This window comes from Empidonax traillii, unplaced genomic scaffold (assembly GCF_003031625.1).
Source record: "Empidonax traillii isolate 1590-97213 ecotype Southwest subspecies unplaced genomic scaffold, ASM303162v1 scaffold1412:size141878, whole genome shotgun sequence".
NCBI lineage: Eukaryota > Metazoa > Chordata > Aves > Passeriformes > Tyrannidae > Empidonax > Empidonax traillii.
In genome coordinates, this window is record NW_020956605.1 from 105,734 (window position 1) to 122,880 (window position 17,147).

At 36.4% G+C, this 17,147-nt stretch overlaps 1 protein-coding gene across 1 annotated transcript in view; it reads left to right on the plus strand.

The window, feature by feature from the left end:
• The window catches only part of CENPE (centromere protein E), a 40,879-nt gene that overhangs the window by 4,814 nt on the left and 18,918 nt on the right, over positions 1-17,147 (plus strand). Inside the window, exons 9-28 of the mRNA XM_027907151.1 lie at positions 1,289-1,340; positions 2,164-2,251; positions 2,434-2,560; positions 3,224-3,343; positions 4,622-4,780; positions 5,141-5,285; positions 6,495-6,589; positions 6,913-6,969; positions 7,050-7,217; positions 9,242-9,316; positions 9,565-9,684; positions 9,794-9,928; positions 10,553-10,730; positions 11,183-11,337; positions 12,348-12,662; positions 13,450-13,761; positions 13,956-14,114; positions 14,896-15,105; positions 16,001-16,285; positions 16,392-16,550. Of these exons, the coding sequence (XP_027762952.1) occupies positions 1,289-1,340; positions 2,164-2,251; positions 2,434-2,560; positions 3,224-3,343; positions 4,622-4,780; positions 5,141-5,285; positions 6,495-6,589; positions 6,913-6,969; positions 7,050-7,217; positions 9,242-9,316; positions 9,565-9,684; positions 9,794-9,928; positions 10,553-10,730; positions 11,183-11,337; positions 12,348-12,662; positions 13,450-13,761; positions 13,956-14,114; positions 14,896-15,105; positions 16,001-16,285; positions 16,392-16,550 (3,114 nt within the window). The remainder of the gene's footprint in view (positions 1-1,288; positions 1,341-2,163; positions 2,252-2,433; positions 2,561-3,223; positions 3,344-4,621; positions 4,781-5,140; positions 5,286-6,494; positions 6,590-6,912; positions 6,970-7,049; positions 7,218-9,241; positions 9,317-9,564; positions 9,685-9,793; positions 9,929-10,552; positions 10,731-11,182; positions 11,338-12,347; positions 12,663-13,449; positions 13,762-13,955; positions 14,115-14,895; positions 15,106-16,000; positions 16,286-16,391; positions 16,551-17,147) is intronic.

Sequence of the window (17,147 nt, forward strand, 5' to 3'; positions counted from 1 at the left end):
CTAACATGGGAATTACTTATGTTGGATTGGGGAGTGTTACGTAGCCCTTCCAGGGCTATGTCAGAGTGCTATTGCATTTTGTTAAGTACATCTTCCCCTACAATTGTTTCTGACCACCCATAAGCTCAGTGAAATAACTTCTAAATAAATGGTAACCTTAAGACTTCTCTTAACCTCAAATTTAGTTGTTGTTAAGAGAACATGTGCCCTACAGCTGCAATGACCAGAAGATTCATTTTTTTCACAAGTAACCCCTCATAGCATCTCTTTGGTGGATTACTGGTGTATGAAGTATCATAAACTTGGGGGAATACAACTGCTGATCTCTAGGGGAGTGTTATTATTACAGAAGCCTTCTCCACAGCCTTTTCTTGATTCTTAGAAAATAATCTGAAACAACTGGAGGAATGGAATCAGTAGGAAACCATTCGAGCTTGCTAAAATCTGCAGAAGCACTCGTATTCAGAAGTGGCAATAGCATTAATCACACGCATTGTGGAAGGAGCTTTCTGTTTTGGCTTCATGTGAAAAAAGCTCAGGATCTGAATGTAAACACTACTCATGCACTATCTCAGCAAGCTACTACCTCCTTTTTTGCTTACCATAAGTTATGGTTTCTATCCTTCTTACACCCTTTGGCCTGTTCCACCTGACTTTACTACCTGGGGTAAAGGGAGAGGTTTTTGGACTTTTTGGTCTGTTGCTGCTTGATGGAATTAGTACAGGATTTTACCCTTCTGAAGTAAAAAACAACTAAAGTGAGGGCTACTTGCTCAGGCAAATCATTATGGGATGTTGTGAAGTTCTAGTTGACTTTGAACTGGATTCAGAGTGAGGCTTTTCCTCTGATATTTCTTTTTTTTATCCGCACAGTGACAGGCAAGGAGAGACATACAGCTGATTCAGGACTGTGCTAGATGGTCTCATCTAGGCTCTTTTTCCCATGAAAGATTCCTATGGCTTGAATTAGTAGTTAAACACAGTTTCTCAGTACAGAAGTATTATCTTTTTGTTACTGAGGGTAGGGGTTCTTGCACTGCAAGTTTGAAATACTGTTTCGGGTGGTGTATAGAGTTCATACAAACTTATTCCATGTTCTTTTGTACCTTGAAAAAATGGGTTGATGTGTGTGTATAGCAGCTATGGATTACTTCTAATAATGACAGACCTCTTGGGGTTTTTTAAGTGTAACTGTATTTCATGAAATTCTTAGCAGAGATTTAGAATTAAGAGGATTTAAACTAAATTTTCTCAGGACTAACCTATGAAATATTTAATAAAATTGCAGAACTTGGTAGATCTGGCAGGCAGCGAAAGAGCGAGTCAAACAGGAGCTGAAGGTGAGTGTTAAATAGGGCTCTCCTGATGACCATTTCTGTTAAGTAACCCCAACAAGAGACTATGATAGGAAATTATTTGATCTATATGCTTTTGTGTTACTTATTTTTTATAAATAAGCTCTTTTCCCCTTGGTAGGGCAGGATCTACTCAGGAAAATACTGTACATGCTGTAAAGTGCAAACAAATTAAGCAGTAATATGCCTTTTATACAATAGCAGGCCCAGCAACAGTTATGCACTGAACTAAGAGAATGGAGATGAATCAGTGAAGATTCACCTGTAATAACAAAATCACTAGAAGCTTTTTAGGGACTTGTATGTAAAGGTGAAGAGGGAAGAGATGGCTTGTTCTTTAGCTAATGAGAGGCTTGGCTGTTGATGGTGACAGCATGAAGTTGAACAAAAATGCCTTTATAAGAAAAAAGTAATCTGAGAGGGACACAAGTAAATATTCTCTCTTATGAAGAATGACTAACCCAAAACTTGTATCTAAGGCTGGTTTATTATGCATGTAAATGGGGGCATTTGCAAAATTTAAACAGGAAACAAAATTAAACTTCTTACAGCACCAGCTACTTAGTCTATAAGGTTTTGAATTTTCATTTGTGATTACTTTCTTACTTTGATGCTTTTTGGCTATTCTGAAGGATTTGATACTGCCTGCTGATGGATCATAGTGCATTGTGGCACTTGAGATTCAACTTTTGAATAATTCTTCTGAGCATAACATAGCACACAAGTTGGCAGGTTGAAAATGTATCTTAATATTGTTTAAAAATCAAAAAACCAATAATAATTAAAAACATTACTGTGTGGTACTTAGGTGTCCGATTGAAAGAAGGCTGCAATATAAATCGGAGCTTGTTCATTCTGGGTCAAGTTATCAAAAAACTTTGTGATGACCCTTCTGGGTAAGCAACTGTTCATATTCCTGTTATAAGTCACTACTAAACTAAGAAATTTAAATCCTTTATTTATGATTTTATGTAGGTAACTGTTTCAAATAACCTGTTATCTCTAAAAAATAAATTTACTGTGAGTTTTTTCTATGCAAAAATCTGAATTTTTTTTTTTCTTACCTCTTTTTTATTAGCTTCATAAATTACAGAGACAGCAAGCTGACTCGAATTCTGCAGAACTCCCTTGGAGGAAATGCTAAAACAGTTATTATTTGTACAATTACTCCTGTTTCTTTTGATGAAACACTCAGTACTCTTCAGGTAAAGCTTCTCACCTGTTCTCCAGCACTATTCTGACTGAAGGTTTTGCTGTAGATAGGGGAGGGGTGGAAAATGTAATCTGATGGATCTTTAACGACGTGAATCTTCTAAAGGGCTTCTGTGGACTCAGAATTTGAAATACTTGTTTTGTATACAGAATCTCTTCCCAGTCATCATCTTGTATTAGTTTGTCTACCTAGAGCTTTCTGGGAGTTGGGACAAAGCTCCTTCTCTTGCAGGCAGGAGATAACCTCCCTTCTCATTTGCCTCTTCCAAACACAGAACAAGTCTTTGCTAACACAAGATGTTAGATACTACAGGAAAGGAGGGTAATTGAACTGTTAAAGAACTTTGTTCTTTAGGTAGGATTGTCTTCCTTTTTGGTGGTCTTTTGAGCTTTTTATTAAATAAAAATAACTTGGGATATATTTAGTTAAATGTTATGCTTTGTGTTTTAGATATTAATATCAAGCAAAGAAAACTTAACTTTTCAAATCTTAGAATACATTAAAAATAAGCAAATTCCGGTATCTGTGTCCCTATTATATGCTGTTCTTTATGTAATAAACTCTCCCTTTAATTCTGTTGGGAAATATGGAACAGAATAAGTCTTTTTAGAGTATTTGTTCTCAAACTATTGCCCATGAGAGAATATTCTTTCAGTTTGCCAATACAGCCAAAGGAATGAAGAATACACCAAAAGTCAATGAAGTACTTGATGATGATGCCCTCCTGAAGAGATACCGAAAAGAAATTCTGGATTTGAAAAAGCAGCTGGAGGAAGTATGTAATAAACTTCTTAAAATTAATCTATCCTTAGTACTGATAGCTGTTTGGAAACTACCGGTTTTAAACCAAAAGCAGCTAAATTTGCAGGAGTAGGGAAAGTGTTTAAAGTGATATTTGTCATTTTTATTGAGAGAATAGAAATTGAAAAGGTGACGTATTATCTAGAACAACTGATGATAGCATATCTGTGAAAGCTAACACTGAGATCAACTAAGAGAATTGCTTCCTTGCAGTAGGTTAATATAATTAAGAAATAGAAATTTGTCATGTATTATAGCACACTTTAACAGATCAAAATTAATTGCAATATAAGAAGTTACTGAATGTCCATTAAAGATTACAACTTAATCCATATTTTTTTCCTCTTAATGATATTTAACTTCAGTTGGAATTCCAAGATGTTGCAACTGCATTAAGATCACTGGCAAAACGTAGGTCATGTGTAGTTAGAAGATACCTTTAGAAAATGAAAAATAGTAACTTCCCACCAAACAGTGCAGTCTGTCATGTGTTCATCTTTCTCTAAAAATCTATGTAGTTGTGGAGCAATCTTGCAAGTCTTTTTAGAGCATAGATGATAAAACATAAAGCACAGGAAAAAAACAGTGCTGAACATACTGTTTTGGTGAATTAAATCAAAGTATGCACATATTATGTTGGAAATTATAAGTATCCTTAGAAAAAAATTTATGAAAAATAACTGACCTCTTATTATTAACAGTAATTAATTTGCACCTGGGAGTATGTTTGCTGTCCTCTGACATAGTAGTGAGGAAAGTAGTGCTGAAGAGTTTGTTGGAAAATTCCATGGACGCTTTGAATTACTCTGCAGCATTGTAAGCTTATGATAAAGTTGTCAAAAAACAGCTGTTACTTTCAAAACAATACATTTTCAGTACTTGGATTTAACGAGGCCACATGCATCAGCTTGCTGTTACTTGACAATTGAATTGTAGTTCTGAAAGAGCTTCAGGCTTCTGGCACCATGGGAAGGTCATCTAAACTATGTTATATTTGAGAGAATGCTTGGATTTTTTAATGCCTAGAAAAATCTGAGGCTGTATTACTTGTGGGAGTTTTGACCCCTTTTAAATACTTAGTCTGCAGGTAAATTGTAGACTAAGTTGTTAGTTTCATTATTAAAGACTCCTCTTCCAGATTTTAAAGGATATATGTGTATAATTGTTTTAAAATATCAGTAATTGTATCTCTTCTGTAGGAGTAGTTTGTGCTCTTAAAATGTCAGTTTGATTAATATTCTTTTTATGGAAGGTGTCTTCAAAGACTCAGATTCATGCAATGGAAAAGGACCAATTGGCCCAGCTGCTGGAAGAAAAGAATTCTCTCCAGAAAGTCCAGGAAGACAAGATAAGAAATCTAACTGAGATGCTGGTGACCTCTGCTTCCTTTGCCTCAAAAGAGAATATTAAAGTAAGCACCTGTTCTAGATCTTACTTGACAACTCTGAAATACTTTGTGAAAGGTAATATTAAATACATAGGATTATACTGACAACGAAGAATAAGTATGATAAGCAATTTTCACTTTTTTTCCCCATATTTTTAAAAGGCTAACTTTTAAAATAACTTCCAAGTATAATTCAGTGTTGCCTTGCAGTGAAAAGACTGCAGACACTTTTGCTTTCAAACTACCATGCTGTAAATTCTGAGGTAACTTCAAAACCCTGTCTACCTAGCTGGCTGGTACTATTACAGAACTAGCCTAATGCAACATTCACTCTCTACCTACTGGTTTGATTTTAATCACTTTTCTGTAAATGCTTTTTTAAAGACCAAGAGAAGAAGAAGAGTTACTTGGGCTCCTGGTAAAATAAAACAGGCAAATGTGAGCTATTTTGAAGACTTTGAAAAAGACATGCCAACTGAACCAAAAAAAGTGAAAATGTCTCTGTCAGCACTACCAGATGCAGAGGATTGTAAGTAACTTCAGGAAAAAATAAGGGAAGTCTGCAAAGCGACTTTGACATCAGAAATAATCCCTTTTTAATAGATCTAAGTTAAAGAGCAAATCAACTTGCTAACAATACGAAAGCCAAATTTAGTTGCCACTGTACTCAAATAATATGCCATGAACCCAGTTTTGAAAGTTGCCTGTAGTCTGTAAGGAAATCACATTTATCTGACAGAAAAGAATGCTGCCTGGAAGGGAAGTGGATTTAGCACACTAATTATGGTAGTTCTTGTGTTGGAAATAAGGTTCATTTTATTTAAAAAGTGGGAGAATAGTTGCTATCCAAGGTGAAATAATGTGTAGCATGGCCAGCAGGTCAAGGGAGGTGATTCTGCCCCTCCCTTTACTTTGGTCTTGTGAGACCCCAGCTGGAGTGCTGTGCCCAGCTCTCGAGTCCCCAGCACAGGAAGGACATGGATCTGCTGGAGCAAGTCCAGAGGAGGCCACAAAGATGATCAGACAGATGGAGCGCTGCACCGCTCCTTTGAGAAAAGGCTGAGAAAATTGGAATTGTTCAGCCTGGAGAAGAGAAGGCTCTGGGGTGATTGCGGCTTTTCGGGATCTGAAAGGGGCCCAGAGGAAAGCTGGAGAGTGCATGTAGTGACAGGAGAAGGAGGAACGGTTTTAAACTGAGAGTGGGTTTAGGCTGAATATTGGGAAAAAATTCTTCATTGTGAGGGCAGTGAGGCACTGGAACAGGTTGCCCGTAGAGGCTGTGGTTGCCCCATCCCTTGGAAGCGTTCAAGGCCAGGTTGGATGGGGCTTTGAGCAACCTGGTCTAGTGAAAGGTGTCCCTGCCCACAGGGGAAGGGCAGATGGAACTTAATGGTCTTTGAGGTCTCTTCCAACCCAAACCATTCTATGATTCTATGAAATTCCTGATAGATAAGTTTGCAAGCATTGCATTACTTGATTTCCCAAAGGGAATAAGTTGATTCTGGATTTGGTTTAGTATTCATTAGCTTGTGATAAGGTGGTCAGTATAAGTGTAGAGACTGGACTTCAGTGGTGTTCCCTTTCATAACAGAAAATCATGAGTCAGAACTCCTACTCAGTGTGCTATGTTTTGCCACTGAATGATTGTTTCCAATGTCTTAAAATTGTTTGATAAGAAAATTTTTGATGTGTAGTTTAAAATCTACTAATACCTTTTTTAATACATCTTTCTTTTCAGCTATGTTAGATAATTCCGAATATGACAACCAATGTCTGACAGTTCCTGATCAAACTTCAGAAGTAGAATGGATTGCTGGACCTAAAATGACTTGGGTAACACCACAATCTATTTCAGTTGTAATCCTGTGCATATGCATATATGCATAATATACCTCTCAGTAAGATCAGCCTTACTATTCTTTAGGACACCAGTATTATTCTATGTGTCTGCAGAATTATTATACTGGTTAGAAAGTCAGTCTCTTGGACATCTCTGCAAAGCTGTGGGATGGTTCTGTGCCTCTAAGCATTTATGGCAAATGATCCAGTAAACTTTGGTATTTATACAGGACTAGCTGTGAAGAGTCAAGCAACAAGGAATATAATACTCAACTTGATCTTGTAGATCTGTTAATCGAGATTGATTCTTTTTCTAGACTCAAAAAGACTTTGAAGAATCTGTGCAAATCTGTGAAGCGCTAGCATTTGAAAAGGTAGGTCTGTTCTGAATTTTCTGGAAATAAGATTGACATTCCAGCAACAGCTTCTAAAGTTTCTTGTGCTGCTTCTTCAGGATATTGCTGTAAATGAGGTCAACATCCTGCAAGCTAAGGTGGATAACCTAGTGTTGGAAAATGAGCAGTTGAAACTAGAAATAAATGAAATAAAGGAGAAACTGAAGGAAAAAAAAGAAATAGATGAATTTGAAGTACTGGAAAAACAAACACAAAAAGATCATGAGGTAAGGTGCATTGAAATAGATATGAATTCTCTATGCTCAAATGTTTTCTAGAGTTTATTCAGTGTACATAGACTTGGATGTTGATTCACAAACAACTGCATTCGACAACAGAATGAATGAACCCAGGATTTAAAATGGATTTACTTGGAATGTAAAATTCAGACAAATTTTTGGAGAGTTGTATATGGTTAAATGTATATTAGTGTGTATGTCAATATGCATCTATATATTATTTTTATATACAAGTGACCAATTTCACTCTAGACTTCAGTAAGACAGTTGTTTTGCTGCTTAAATATATTTTAGAACTGTTTTGAAGTTAAAGTATGATTGCTAAACTATATTTCACCTCTTTCTTGTGCACATCTTGGTTTACAAGATAGCTCTGGCTTTTGGTAATCTACGTGAGCATTAACTTTTAACATACTATTTAACTTAGTCATGAAATATTTTAAAATAATAGTGTGAATAGTAATGTCTGGAAAATCGAAATGTATTTTGTGCCAGGAAGTCAGAAAAAAGCATAGATTTATCTACTGGATAACTTATGATATAGGAAATGCTGACTTTCAGTTCTCTTCACCTCCTTGTGCAGTTAGTGGAGTACCTTGTTTGTCCAAATGTTTTATGCTGTGATTCTGTAACCTGAAATACATATTAATTGTATTAGGTTCTAGCTGCCCAGAGGCTAGACTGTGAAATAAATTAATGCCCAAAGAAAACCCAAACCCAGCAATCTGAGGTATTGAGACATGGATGTATTATTCTGTTTCTTTCCTGGTACATTTGCTGGAGTTTATTTGTCCACATTAGACTCTTCAATGTCCTCTGATCATGACCCTAAGGTTGAAGTTTGTTACCTCCTCTTGCAGTGCTGTTTCAGGTTACGATTTAACAATTTCACTGCTTATTTTTTCATTGTGTTCCCTACAAAGATTTATGGACCTTAAAGAAAATGGATCCATAAGATGTTATAACTTATCTTGTGTCTCAGATTCTTTTTAGAAGACCCTTTGTATGCTAGATTAATTATCCTATCTACCTTAGCCAATGTTTAAGAAATCCTCAGTCACACAAAAACTTTGCATTGAAAACCGTCTCTAATACAGATGCAGTGTCCTAAAGTAGCCTCTATTACAAGAATTGCTTTTTGAATGATTCAAGTTTTCAGATACTTGAAGACAGTCCATAAAATATAAGCAATTACTGATGCCCATGTAGTAGATTAATTACAGCAATACTGAAAGGTCCCATACTTCACTACATACATTAGTTGAAATCCATCACTTTATACAAATAAATTATATAGGAATACTCCCAGGAGAGCGTTTGTTTTAAAGCTTTTCACTTATCTTAAAATTACTGAATTTAAATTTAATTTAATTACCTAATTTTAATTGTAAAATTATTATTTATCAAAGGATTTTCTCCCTACCTATGCTTGTGCATATACAGAAGTACTTGTAGATGAGTGCTTATTGTAAAGCTTTTCTGACAATGATCAAAAGAAAGGAGGTCTTAAATTTCAGAAGTGCCTTTCTATTTAGTCTTGTACTTGTGCCTTCTATCAGAGAATGCCACTGAATGTGTTCATGGCTTGCTATACTTCAATTTTGGCACCTTCTCATTCCTGTTCATGAATAGGTTAAATCATAAATATCTGCACTATGTCACAAAAAGCTGCTTAACATGACTAGAATTTGTGTCCTATCTGTACAATTTCTGCATTAATTGCTTTGATCACATTGCTCTTGCTTCTCAAGCTATTGTAGATAGCTTGAACCCTTTCTAATTACTGGGAAGCTAAAAACAGAGCTTTGCATCTCACATATCCATTTGAAAGAACATGTAGCATCTTGCTTTGTAGCTGTTTCAATAGATATGTGTGTGTATATGGTTTGCCCACTCCTACAGAAGAAAACACAAGATAGACCTTGCTCGTTTTCATGGTGTTGGCAACAAAAAAATATTGGTGTGGGTGCTTTCTAACATCCTCTGCAATTTTGCTTCAATTTGCTCCACAGATGCAACTAATGCATGAAATTACCAAGTTAAAGAATCTAGTTTCAAGTTCTGAAGCATGCAATGAGGAACTTGAGGTGAGCCTCTCTATGCATTTAAGTGCAGTAAGACTTGTATGAAATGTTCTTGGTTTGTTTATCTTGAAATAACTGTATCTGCTGTGGACATGACAGACATCATTGGGCTTTGGTTAGTCTTACCAGTTAAAAGGAGGATATGTCTAAAACCCCTGAACTCCTGCTGTGTAGGTTTTTGATAAATTCTGACCTGAAAAACCAAACTGGGCACTAGAATCTTCCTTCTTTCTTTTTCCTTCAACTTTTAGGCAGAAATAAATTCCAAACTGGAACTGCTGAAAGAGAAAGAGAACAAAATAAAGATATTACAGAATCGTGTGGAAGAATTACAAAAAGCAAGAGTGGAAAAAGAGGCATCTTTTTCAGTGGTAAACTCGAGTTTTCTGTGGGGTTGTATTCAGATTTTAACCATGTTATAACAACCACATTTTCTTTATTATGTCTATAAAATTTTTAATTTCTTTGAATATTTTTCAGGGAGATTCTGATAAACTAATGGAGGAAATTCAGCAGCTGAAAAAATCCCTCTTAGATAGTGAAGCCATAGCCTTGGATGCCAAAAAAGAATCTGCTTTTCTCAGAACTGAAAATTTGGAACTGAAGGAGAAGATGGCAAGTACTTGTTCAACTGCATTTATAGCCGTACCAAATGCTGTTAAGGGCCTATCTGCTTCTGGGCTAGTGAAGAAGGCAATCAGAGTAGTGGAGCACAAGCTTCACAAGAAAGCACAAGTCATTACCTTTCTCCAAATACTCTAAGTAATGTTTTTATTATGAAATTCATGGAAAATGGGTCTTCAGGAAAGAGATAAAAATAAAAGTAAAACTCCTTCTGCCACAAGAGTGGGTGGTTAGTTTTAGGTTTACCATTAGAAAGCCACAGCAAAGGAACAGTTTTTAGGGCATTACTAGAACATAAGACTTCAAACCTCATTTTACCAGAGAACAAAAGAAATAAGAGATGTGAACTCAAAAGTGGTATGGAGCTTAGTTTGAGCTTTGAAGGAGTAAAGACAAAATATTAGCAGCAGTTACGGCCCTGGCCTCTGAGGTATGTTTTCTTAGAGGGCTCTGACAGGAATGCAGTTGTTAAATATCGGCTTATTCAGCCATATTTATCAAAGCCAAAGCTGTTTAGAGTGACAACAGAAAAATGTACCAGGTGCAGTATTTAAATGTTAAGCAAGTAGACTTTTATTCTGTGTGTGACTTGCATGTTTTATTGTTTTCCTGAAGAATGAACTCTTAAATAAGCACAACCAAATGCAAAAGGATGTTCAATTATACCAAAGCCAAATAGAAGGGGGAAAAGCCAGTTACCGAAAAATGCAGACTGACTTGCAGAGAGAGTTGCAATCTGCATTTCAAGAAAACTTAAGACTAACTTCACTGATGGAGGGTAAAGTTCCAAAAGGTACTGTTCCAGGTGGTGTTTTTTCCCCTCACCCCATCTCTTCCCTTTTTCTTGTCTTGGGTAGGAGGGAAATAGGGAAGACTTTGGCTCTTGTTTTCCTGAATACTTGGAGATTCTATCAATATAAAATACTAGAGTATCTGGTATGTAGTAACTGCTTTAGCACATTCTTGAACTTTTTAGAAAACTGCACCTTATGGAATGTTTTGTATTTTGCACAAAGACGGTCAAGTTAGTGAAGGCTGTTGGGGAGAATCTAAGATAAACTGGATGTCAACCTAAGAGGTGATGACCAAATTCAGACCAACAGCTTAATTGTTGGCCATCGTAAAATATACTTCTCTAGAATTATACTTATCTGACATCCAGAATGCATTACAAATCTGCTTAGTTTAGAACATGCTTTTCTTCTCTTGCACTCGCTTATCAATCTAAACTCGTTAATTCTTTAGATTTGCTCACTCTTATGGAGCTGGAAAAAAAAGCTGCTGACTTAAAAGGAGAACTAGAAAAAGCTTTGAAAGAGAATGCACTTCTACAAAAACAAGTAAATGAGCTATCAGAATTTCAGTCTCTACCAAATACTGTGGAGATGCAGAAGAAAGAGGTAAAAAAACCACCCTAACCTCTTTTTCTGTATTTTGTATTGTACTTGACTGGTAATGTATTAATGGAGGCCTACTGGATAGGAAGTTTTAAAGCCCAAAGTTGTCTTGAATGAAATAACCTAAGACTTTGCAATTAAGTTTGTTAAATTATTTTTTCTTGGGTATTTAATATTTGTACCTAAGAATAAGTTCAAGATCACATATTTAGTCAGAGTCTACTATAGTTTATCTGGATTTTCTAGTCCAACATTTGTGTGCCTATTTGCCATAGTCACTACTGATAACTGAGTGTATAGATATAGAGGTGTTTGATCTCAGATACTATTCTAAAACTGATTTTTTTTGTCAGTTTGGACAAAGAAAAAATGTCAAGATCTCTTAGCAGAAATGCTGCTTGCAAAGTGAGAGATCAGTAAATTCTAGAAAATGTGTGAGCAAACTGTTTGTTTCCTGGCAGGTCAAAACTCAGTAGACTAAGTGTGCTGGAAATATGTTTTAAGGGGTTTGTTTGCAAACACTTTCTGTGTTTCTTTGTCCTTAAATACCTGCTACTAAGTATGTGCAATGAAAACTATTCAGGGAAAGTAATCTCACAAACTCATTAACATTTTGCAAAAAAGTTCCAAACCATCCAGTGGTCTACTTCCACTAATCAACAAAACTCCATTAGATGTTACCAACTTCATAGACTCTGTATCATGAAGAAAGTATTGATACATCTAAATATTCAGTTTAGGAGTCCATACCTCAAACATAGGCAAAAGGAAGTATTAAAGAACATGGAGAGTTAGAGGAGTGATTTCCAGATTTTGGAAGGGGCTTGACTGTCTTCCCTCTCTTTTAAGGAATCCTTGCTAGGCAATTCCCTCCCAACAAAGCAAAACTCAATATATTTTGAAATATGCTTGCCTGTACTTTATTTCCTATATCTGCATATATACATGGGTTTTAGTAGTAATGACAAATACTGATTGAGAAAATACTATTAATATTGCTTTTCTGTTGGCAGATTCTCGAACAATGTGAGGAATTACACTTATTAAAATTGGAAAACGAAAAGCTGCTTTCTGAAGTAGCTGATAAAGAAATGAAACTTAAACACATGACTGAAGAAACTGAAAAATCCAAAGACGATCTAGCAGATGCACAACTGAAATATATGAAGTCTGATCAAGAATACGTGGCACTTAAACAGCTCCATGAAGAAATGGAACAAAAATATATAGCTACATCAGAAAATAATGAAAAAATGAAGCTCCAAATAGAAAGTCTTTCTAAAGAAGCACAAGAGTCTAAAATAACTTTGGATCAAATTAAATTAGAGGTCAGTGTCATTTCGTTCCTTTTTACAGATAGGACTTGTGTAATTAACTCATAGTATTAAGAGAAGAAGTTTTTGGAGGAGTACTCCTAAAGCTATAAATGACAAGATCATTGATTTCCTCTAACATGAGTGGATAATACTTATTCTATGCCAAGGGTATAATGTTGAAGGATTATGCTTTCCAATTGTCTCTTTCTTTGTAGGCAGAGAAGTGTATATATTGCGCTAGGTTCTCCTTCCATACTTGATCTTCTTTTCCCATTCTTATGTTATATCTTTATTATGTAGGGTTTTTTTAAGTGCTGCTCTGACCTACTCTATATAAAGTCATAGAAACCAAGTTTCCTCATTGGGAACTGGAGACCTTTTAGAACACAAGATATTCTAATCAAAGAGAATTGCCACAGAAATTGGCCATTAGAAAGGAAAAAAAAATATTAAAGAGAACATTTAAGAAGAAGAGTGAGACAAAGATACAAAGATATATATTTTTGACAAAGCTTTGGACACTGGTGTGTCTGTCATATTCCAGCTATGGATTTGATAATTCCTAAGCTATTTCATGTGTGGTGTTGTGTTTTAGTAAGACTTTTGCTGCTAAGAGGAAACCACAAGGAAGTTCCATAAAAAATGCTTATTTGATATGGGCAAGAGTATAAGCAGTAACTTATGAACTTCCTATCTCTCAGCCCTTCAAAGTTCATTTAAGACTCTGTGAGAACACATACACATAATGAAGTTCTACATTGCAATGAAAGTGTCTGACTTTTTCCTTTGCAAACTAAAGCTCTCCAGCAAAATGAAAGAACTGGAAGAAAAAACAGCAGAACAAAAACAACTTCTTGAGCTAAGAGAAGATTTTATTCGGACTCAGCAAAAGTTAAATGAAATGGAGCAACTAAAAGAGGAAAAAAGGGCTAGTGAATTGAGACTGCAGGCTAAGGAGTCAGAGATCCAGGCAGTTCTTCAGCAGCTAACTGAATTCCAGGAAGAAATAAAAACTCTAACCCAGGAAAAAGATTACCTGAAGCAAAAAGGAGAGTCCCTTCAAGCTGAGACAGACCAACTCAAAGAGGATATAAAGGACACTGTTTCAATGGTAGGAGTTTTGCCCTTATAGAAATAGGCCATACATGTTAAGAGAAAGAGGGTAAGAATACTATAAGCGGTATTGAAATCTTTAGGGGAGCATGGGAGCTGCAGGTTGTGTGGGATTTTTAAATCAAGGAATGCCTACTAATATTGCAATATATGTATATTTTCTTTGTGGATTTTCTCTCTTGTATTCTAAAGAACATCTTGGCACATGAAGAACTGAGAAATACGCAAAGTTCTCTCAAGCAATCCCAGGCCACTGTCAGGAAGTTGGAAAAATGTATTTCTGAAAAAGAATCTCATATTTTGAGTGTTGAAGAGGCACTAGGGAAGACCATTAAGGAACTCGAAACACGGGTAAAATTTTATGTAATAATTTAAAATAAAAATGCTTTCAATGTGTTTCCCAACAACATGAAAACAAACCAGCTAAACTGCTTACAGTCTCTTCTACGTGTCGTTAGAAAATTTCTAGCTCCTTGGTAGCAAGTGGGCAAGAAAATAGCACTGCCTGACCCAAGCCTTTACCAGCTGCTGATCTGTTCCTGTAGAGCTTCAAGCTGTAAAGCACACTCTAATAAACATTTGCTTAACTCGTGTGCCCCCTGGTTGTGGATTTGAGTGGTGGCATTAGGTAACAAATGGAAGTTAAGAGTTACTTGAAGGGAAGGAATGAGGCTAATGATTAATAACACTCAGTCCCACGGAGAAGTGTAATGTGATTGGCAACTCAGTTCCCAACATACAGCAGAAGGCTGATCCACTGGTTTTTGTGCCAGTATGTGCAGTGGGATTTTTCTTAAAGTATATTAGCAACCAGTAAGTCAGTGGTTTTGTATTCAGCATTTGTGTGCTTTAGAACATATGCAACAGTATAATCCAACGGGTTTCTTCTTTGGCTTTTCTACTTCTCAGACTTGTTTTACTTAAAAATCTGGCCAATACTGCAGCTGATATTGCTGAAAGGTTAGAAATTCAAATACAAAAGGTAACAAAGGGCACAGACTTGGCTTTGTAGCTTTTCTGGTTTGGTCCGAGTGGTTTGATGTTAAAAATGCCATAGAGAAGTGAATCAAACAGAAGTTTTGCATTCAAATTTGAATTGATGGAAATGCTGTCCTTGTTTATTTTTTCATAGATCTCACAAATGACAGAAGAAATTAAAATCATCACCTCAGAGAGAGATCAGCTTGCTGAGCTAAAATCAGAAAGCCGTAGCTGTAGAGAAGGTGATCAGCTTCAGGAGCAAAAGGAACAAATCATTTTCCTTACACAAGAGAACCGCTCCCTGCAAGAGAAGCTGGACAGTTTACTTTTGAAAAAAGAAGAGTTTGGGGAAGGAACTTGGGTAATTATGCTGAGGCTGTAATGGAGAGCATGTTATTTAGGCTTTCACCTCAGTGAAATAATTTGCAAAACACACTGGAGAAAAGGGTCCTGGTCTGTGACTGTCCAACGTTTTACACAAGGGGTTTATTATTGTTTACTTGTGATTTATCCCAGCCCTATTGTTGTATATGGACAGGTGGGAGTAGAATATCCCTGTGAATAGAGTATTAACTTGATAGAGGTTGGTGATGTTGTGCATTGATCTGCACAGGGATGGGGGTATATAACTAACCATCTGAAGGTAAAAACTGCTTGTCTGGAATGGGTGGTTCTGCTTTCTAAAGCTTATGTGGAACTGACAATTTTCCTGGCACTGAAAGGGACATTGCAACCAACACTTCATGTAACTGGATTGCACCTGTGTTTGTGTAGATAAATAGAGAGAGAGACTGATAGACAGTCTTCAAAAAAAAAAAAAAAGGTGAAGTGTGTGCATCCGTTTTGATATGGAAGGGGGAGAGGACAAATTTGAAGTAAATAATTGTCCTGACACCGTTGTCAACCTCTGTCGAGACTAGAAATATAGATAAACTCTCCAGTTTGGGATGGGAAAGGATTTGTTGGGTGTTTTTGTTTTCATCATTGATGTTGTTACCCCCACGCTTAAATGATGACAATGAAATTCTGCTTCTGGTAACTTGTTTCAGAAGTCCTTGCTTCAAATTTTACTTGTCTCTTATGTCAAAAAACTTGAACTGCATACTGAGTTCCGTCAGATTTTATTATTCTAGAAAAGCCGCAGATGTCTCTAAGACAGGGCCTTTATTTTACATACTCCACATGTTAAAGCTCAGATATGCTTCTCTTAAAGCTACTTTTCTAAAAGTGTTGATTTCTGTCTTTGCATAAAACAGGTACCCCAGATCCCAGAAAAATCTCTGGAGCAAGAGTTACTTGTTCTGAGGGAAGAGCTCAGCCAGGCACAAAGGAAATTGCATGAAATGGAGGAAGGGAAGGGCAGTGAATGCCAGGGAGAACCTGAAGAAACGGGGAGAAGAGATTTTATTCCACAACTGCATGACTGGCAGGAAGTGAGTACCCAGACAGAAAGAGAGGACGATGATCTTAAACTGCAACTGGAAGATCTCCAGAACGAGAGAGACCAGCTAAGAGAAACTGTACAGGAGACAATAAGAAAGGTAATAAAATTAGTCCTATTCCTGTAGGATAAGAGCTTTAGTAAACTTGTGCCTTAGATTTTGGAAGTGCTGTTCAGGTGTTAATGTATTTCAATTGTGTCCAAAGAATTCAGAGATGCAGGAGGAGTTGCAGTGTACTCACAGATCTCTTGAACAACATCAGGAGACTATTGTGGAGCTGAAAGGGAACATTTCAGAGAAAGAAAATCAACTCTTGAAAGCTCAGGAGGCATTGAAGGAAAAAACTGATGAACTGCAGCAGAAGGTCAGAAAGAGTTTTGTCAAGTATATTCAAAATTTCATCACATATGGCAACCCATGTCTTCTGCAGACTTCAGTTTGCAGGGGTCCAATAAATGAAACTTAATTGATAGTTTTTCCTTTCCTTTTTGCTCTGTACTGCTTTTCGAAAGAATTCCATGAAAACAGAGACAGTGAAAGGATGATCCAATGCAATTTGACCTGCAACCTACCTACCACCCCTATTTATAACTAAATATGTCTTAGTGATGAATGACAGAATATCATTTGGAATCAGTACTGCCCTTTGGCCTCAATGCATTTTCCCAGTCTTAAGTTTTTTTAAATTTTAGTAATGTATTTTATCTCTGTAGCTCTGAAGATCCTTGAGCAACTTCAAGGCACTTTAGCTCATGCTTGAGTGGCTGCACTCTTAGAAATGTCTTATCTACTTATTATTTTCCTATCCTAAGCTTTTTTGCTTTTAGTGTTCATTCTTACATTTGGTAATCTTTTCTATTTCGTGTGGATACGGCAATGGAGGTGCTTCTCTGGAATTAGAATGGCCTGTAGGATTTTCCACATTCACTTTTGACTACCAGTGAGAGAGAAGCACTGAAAT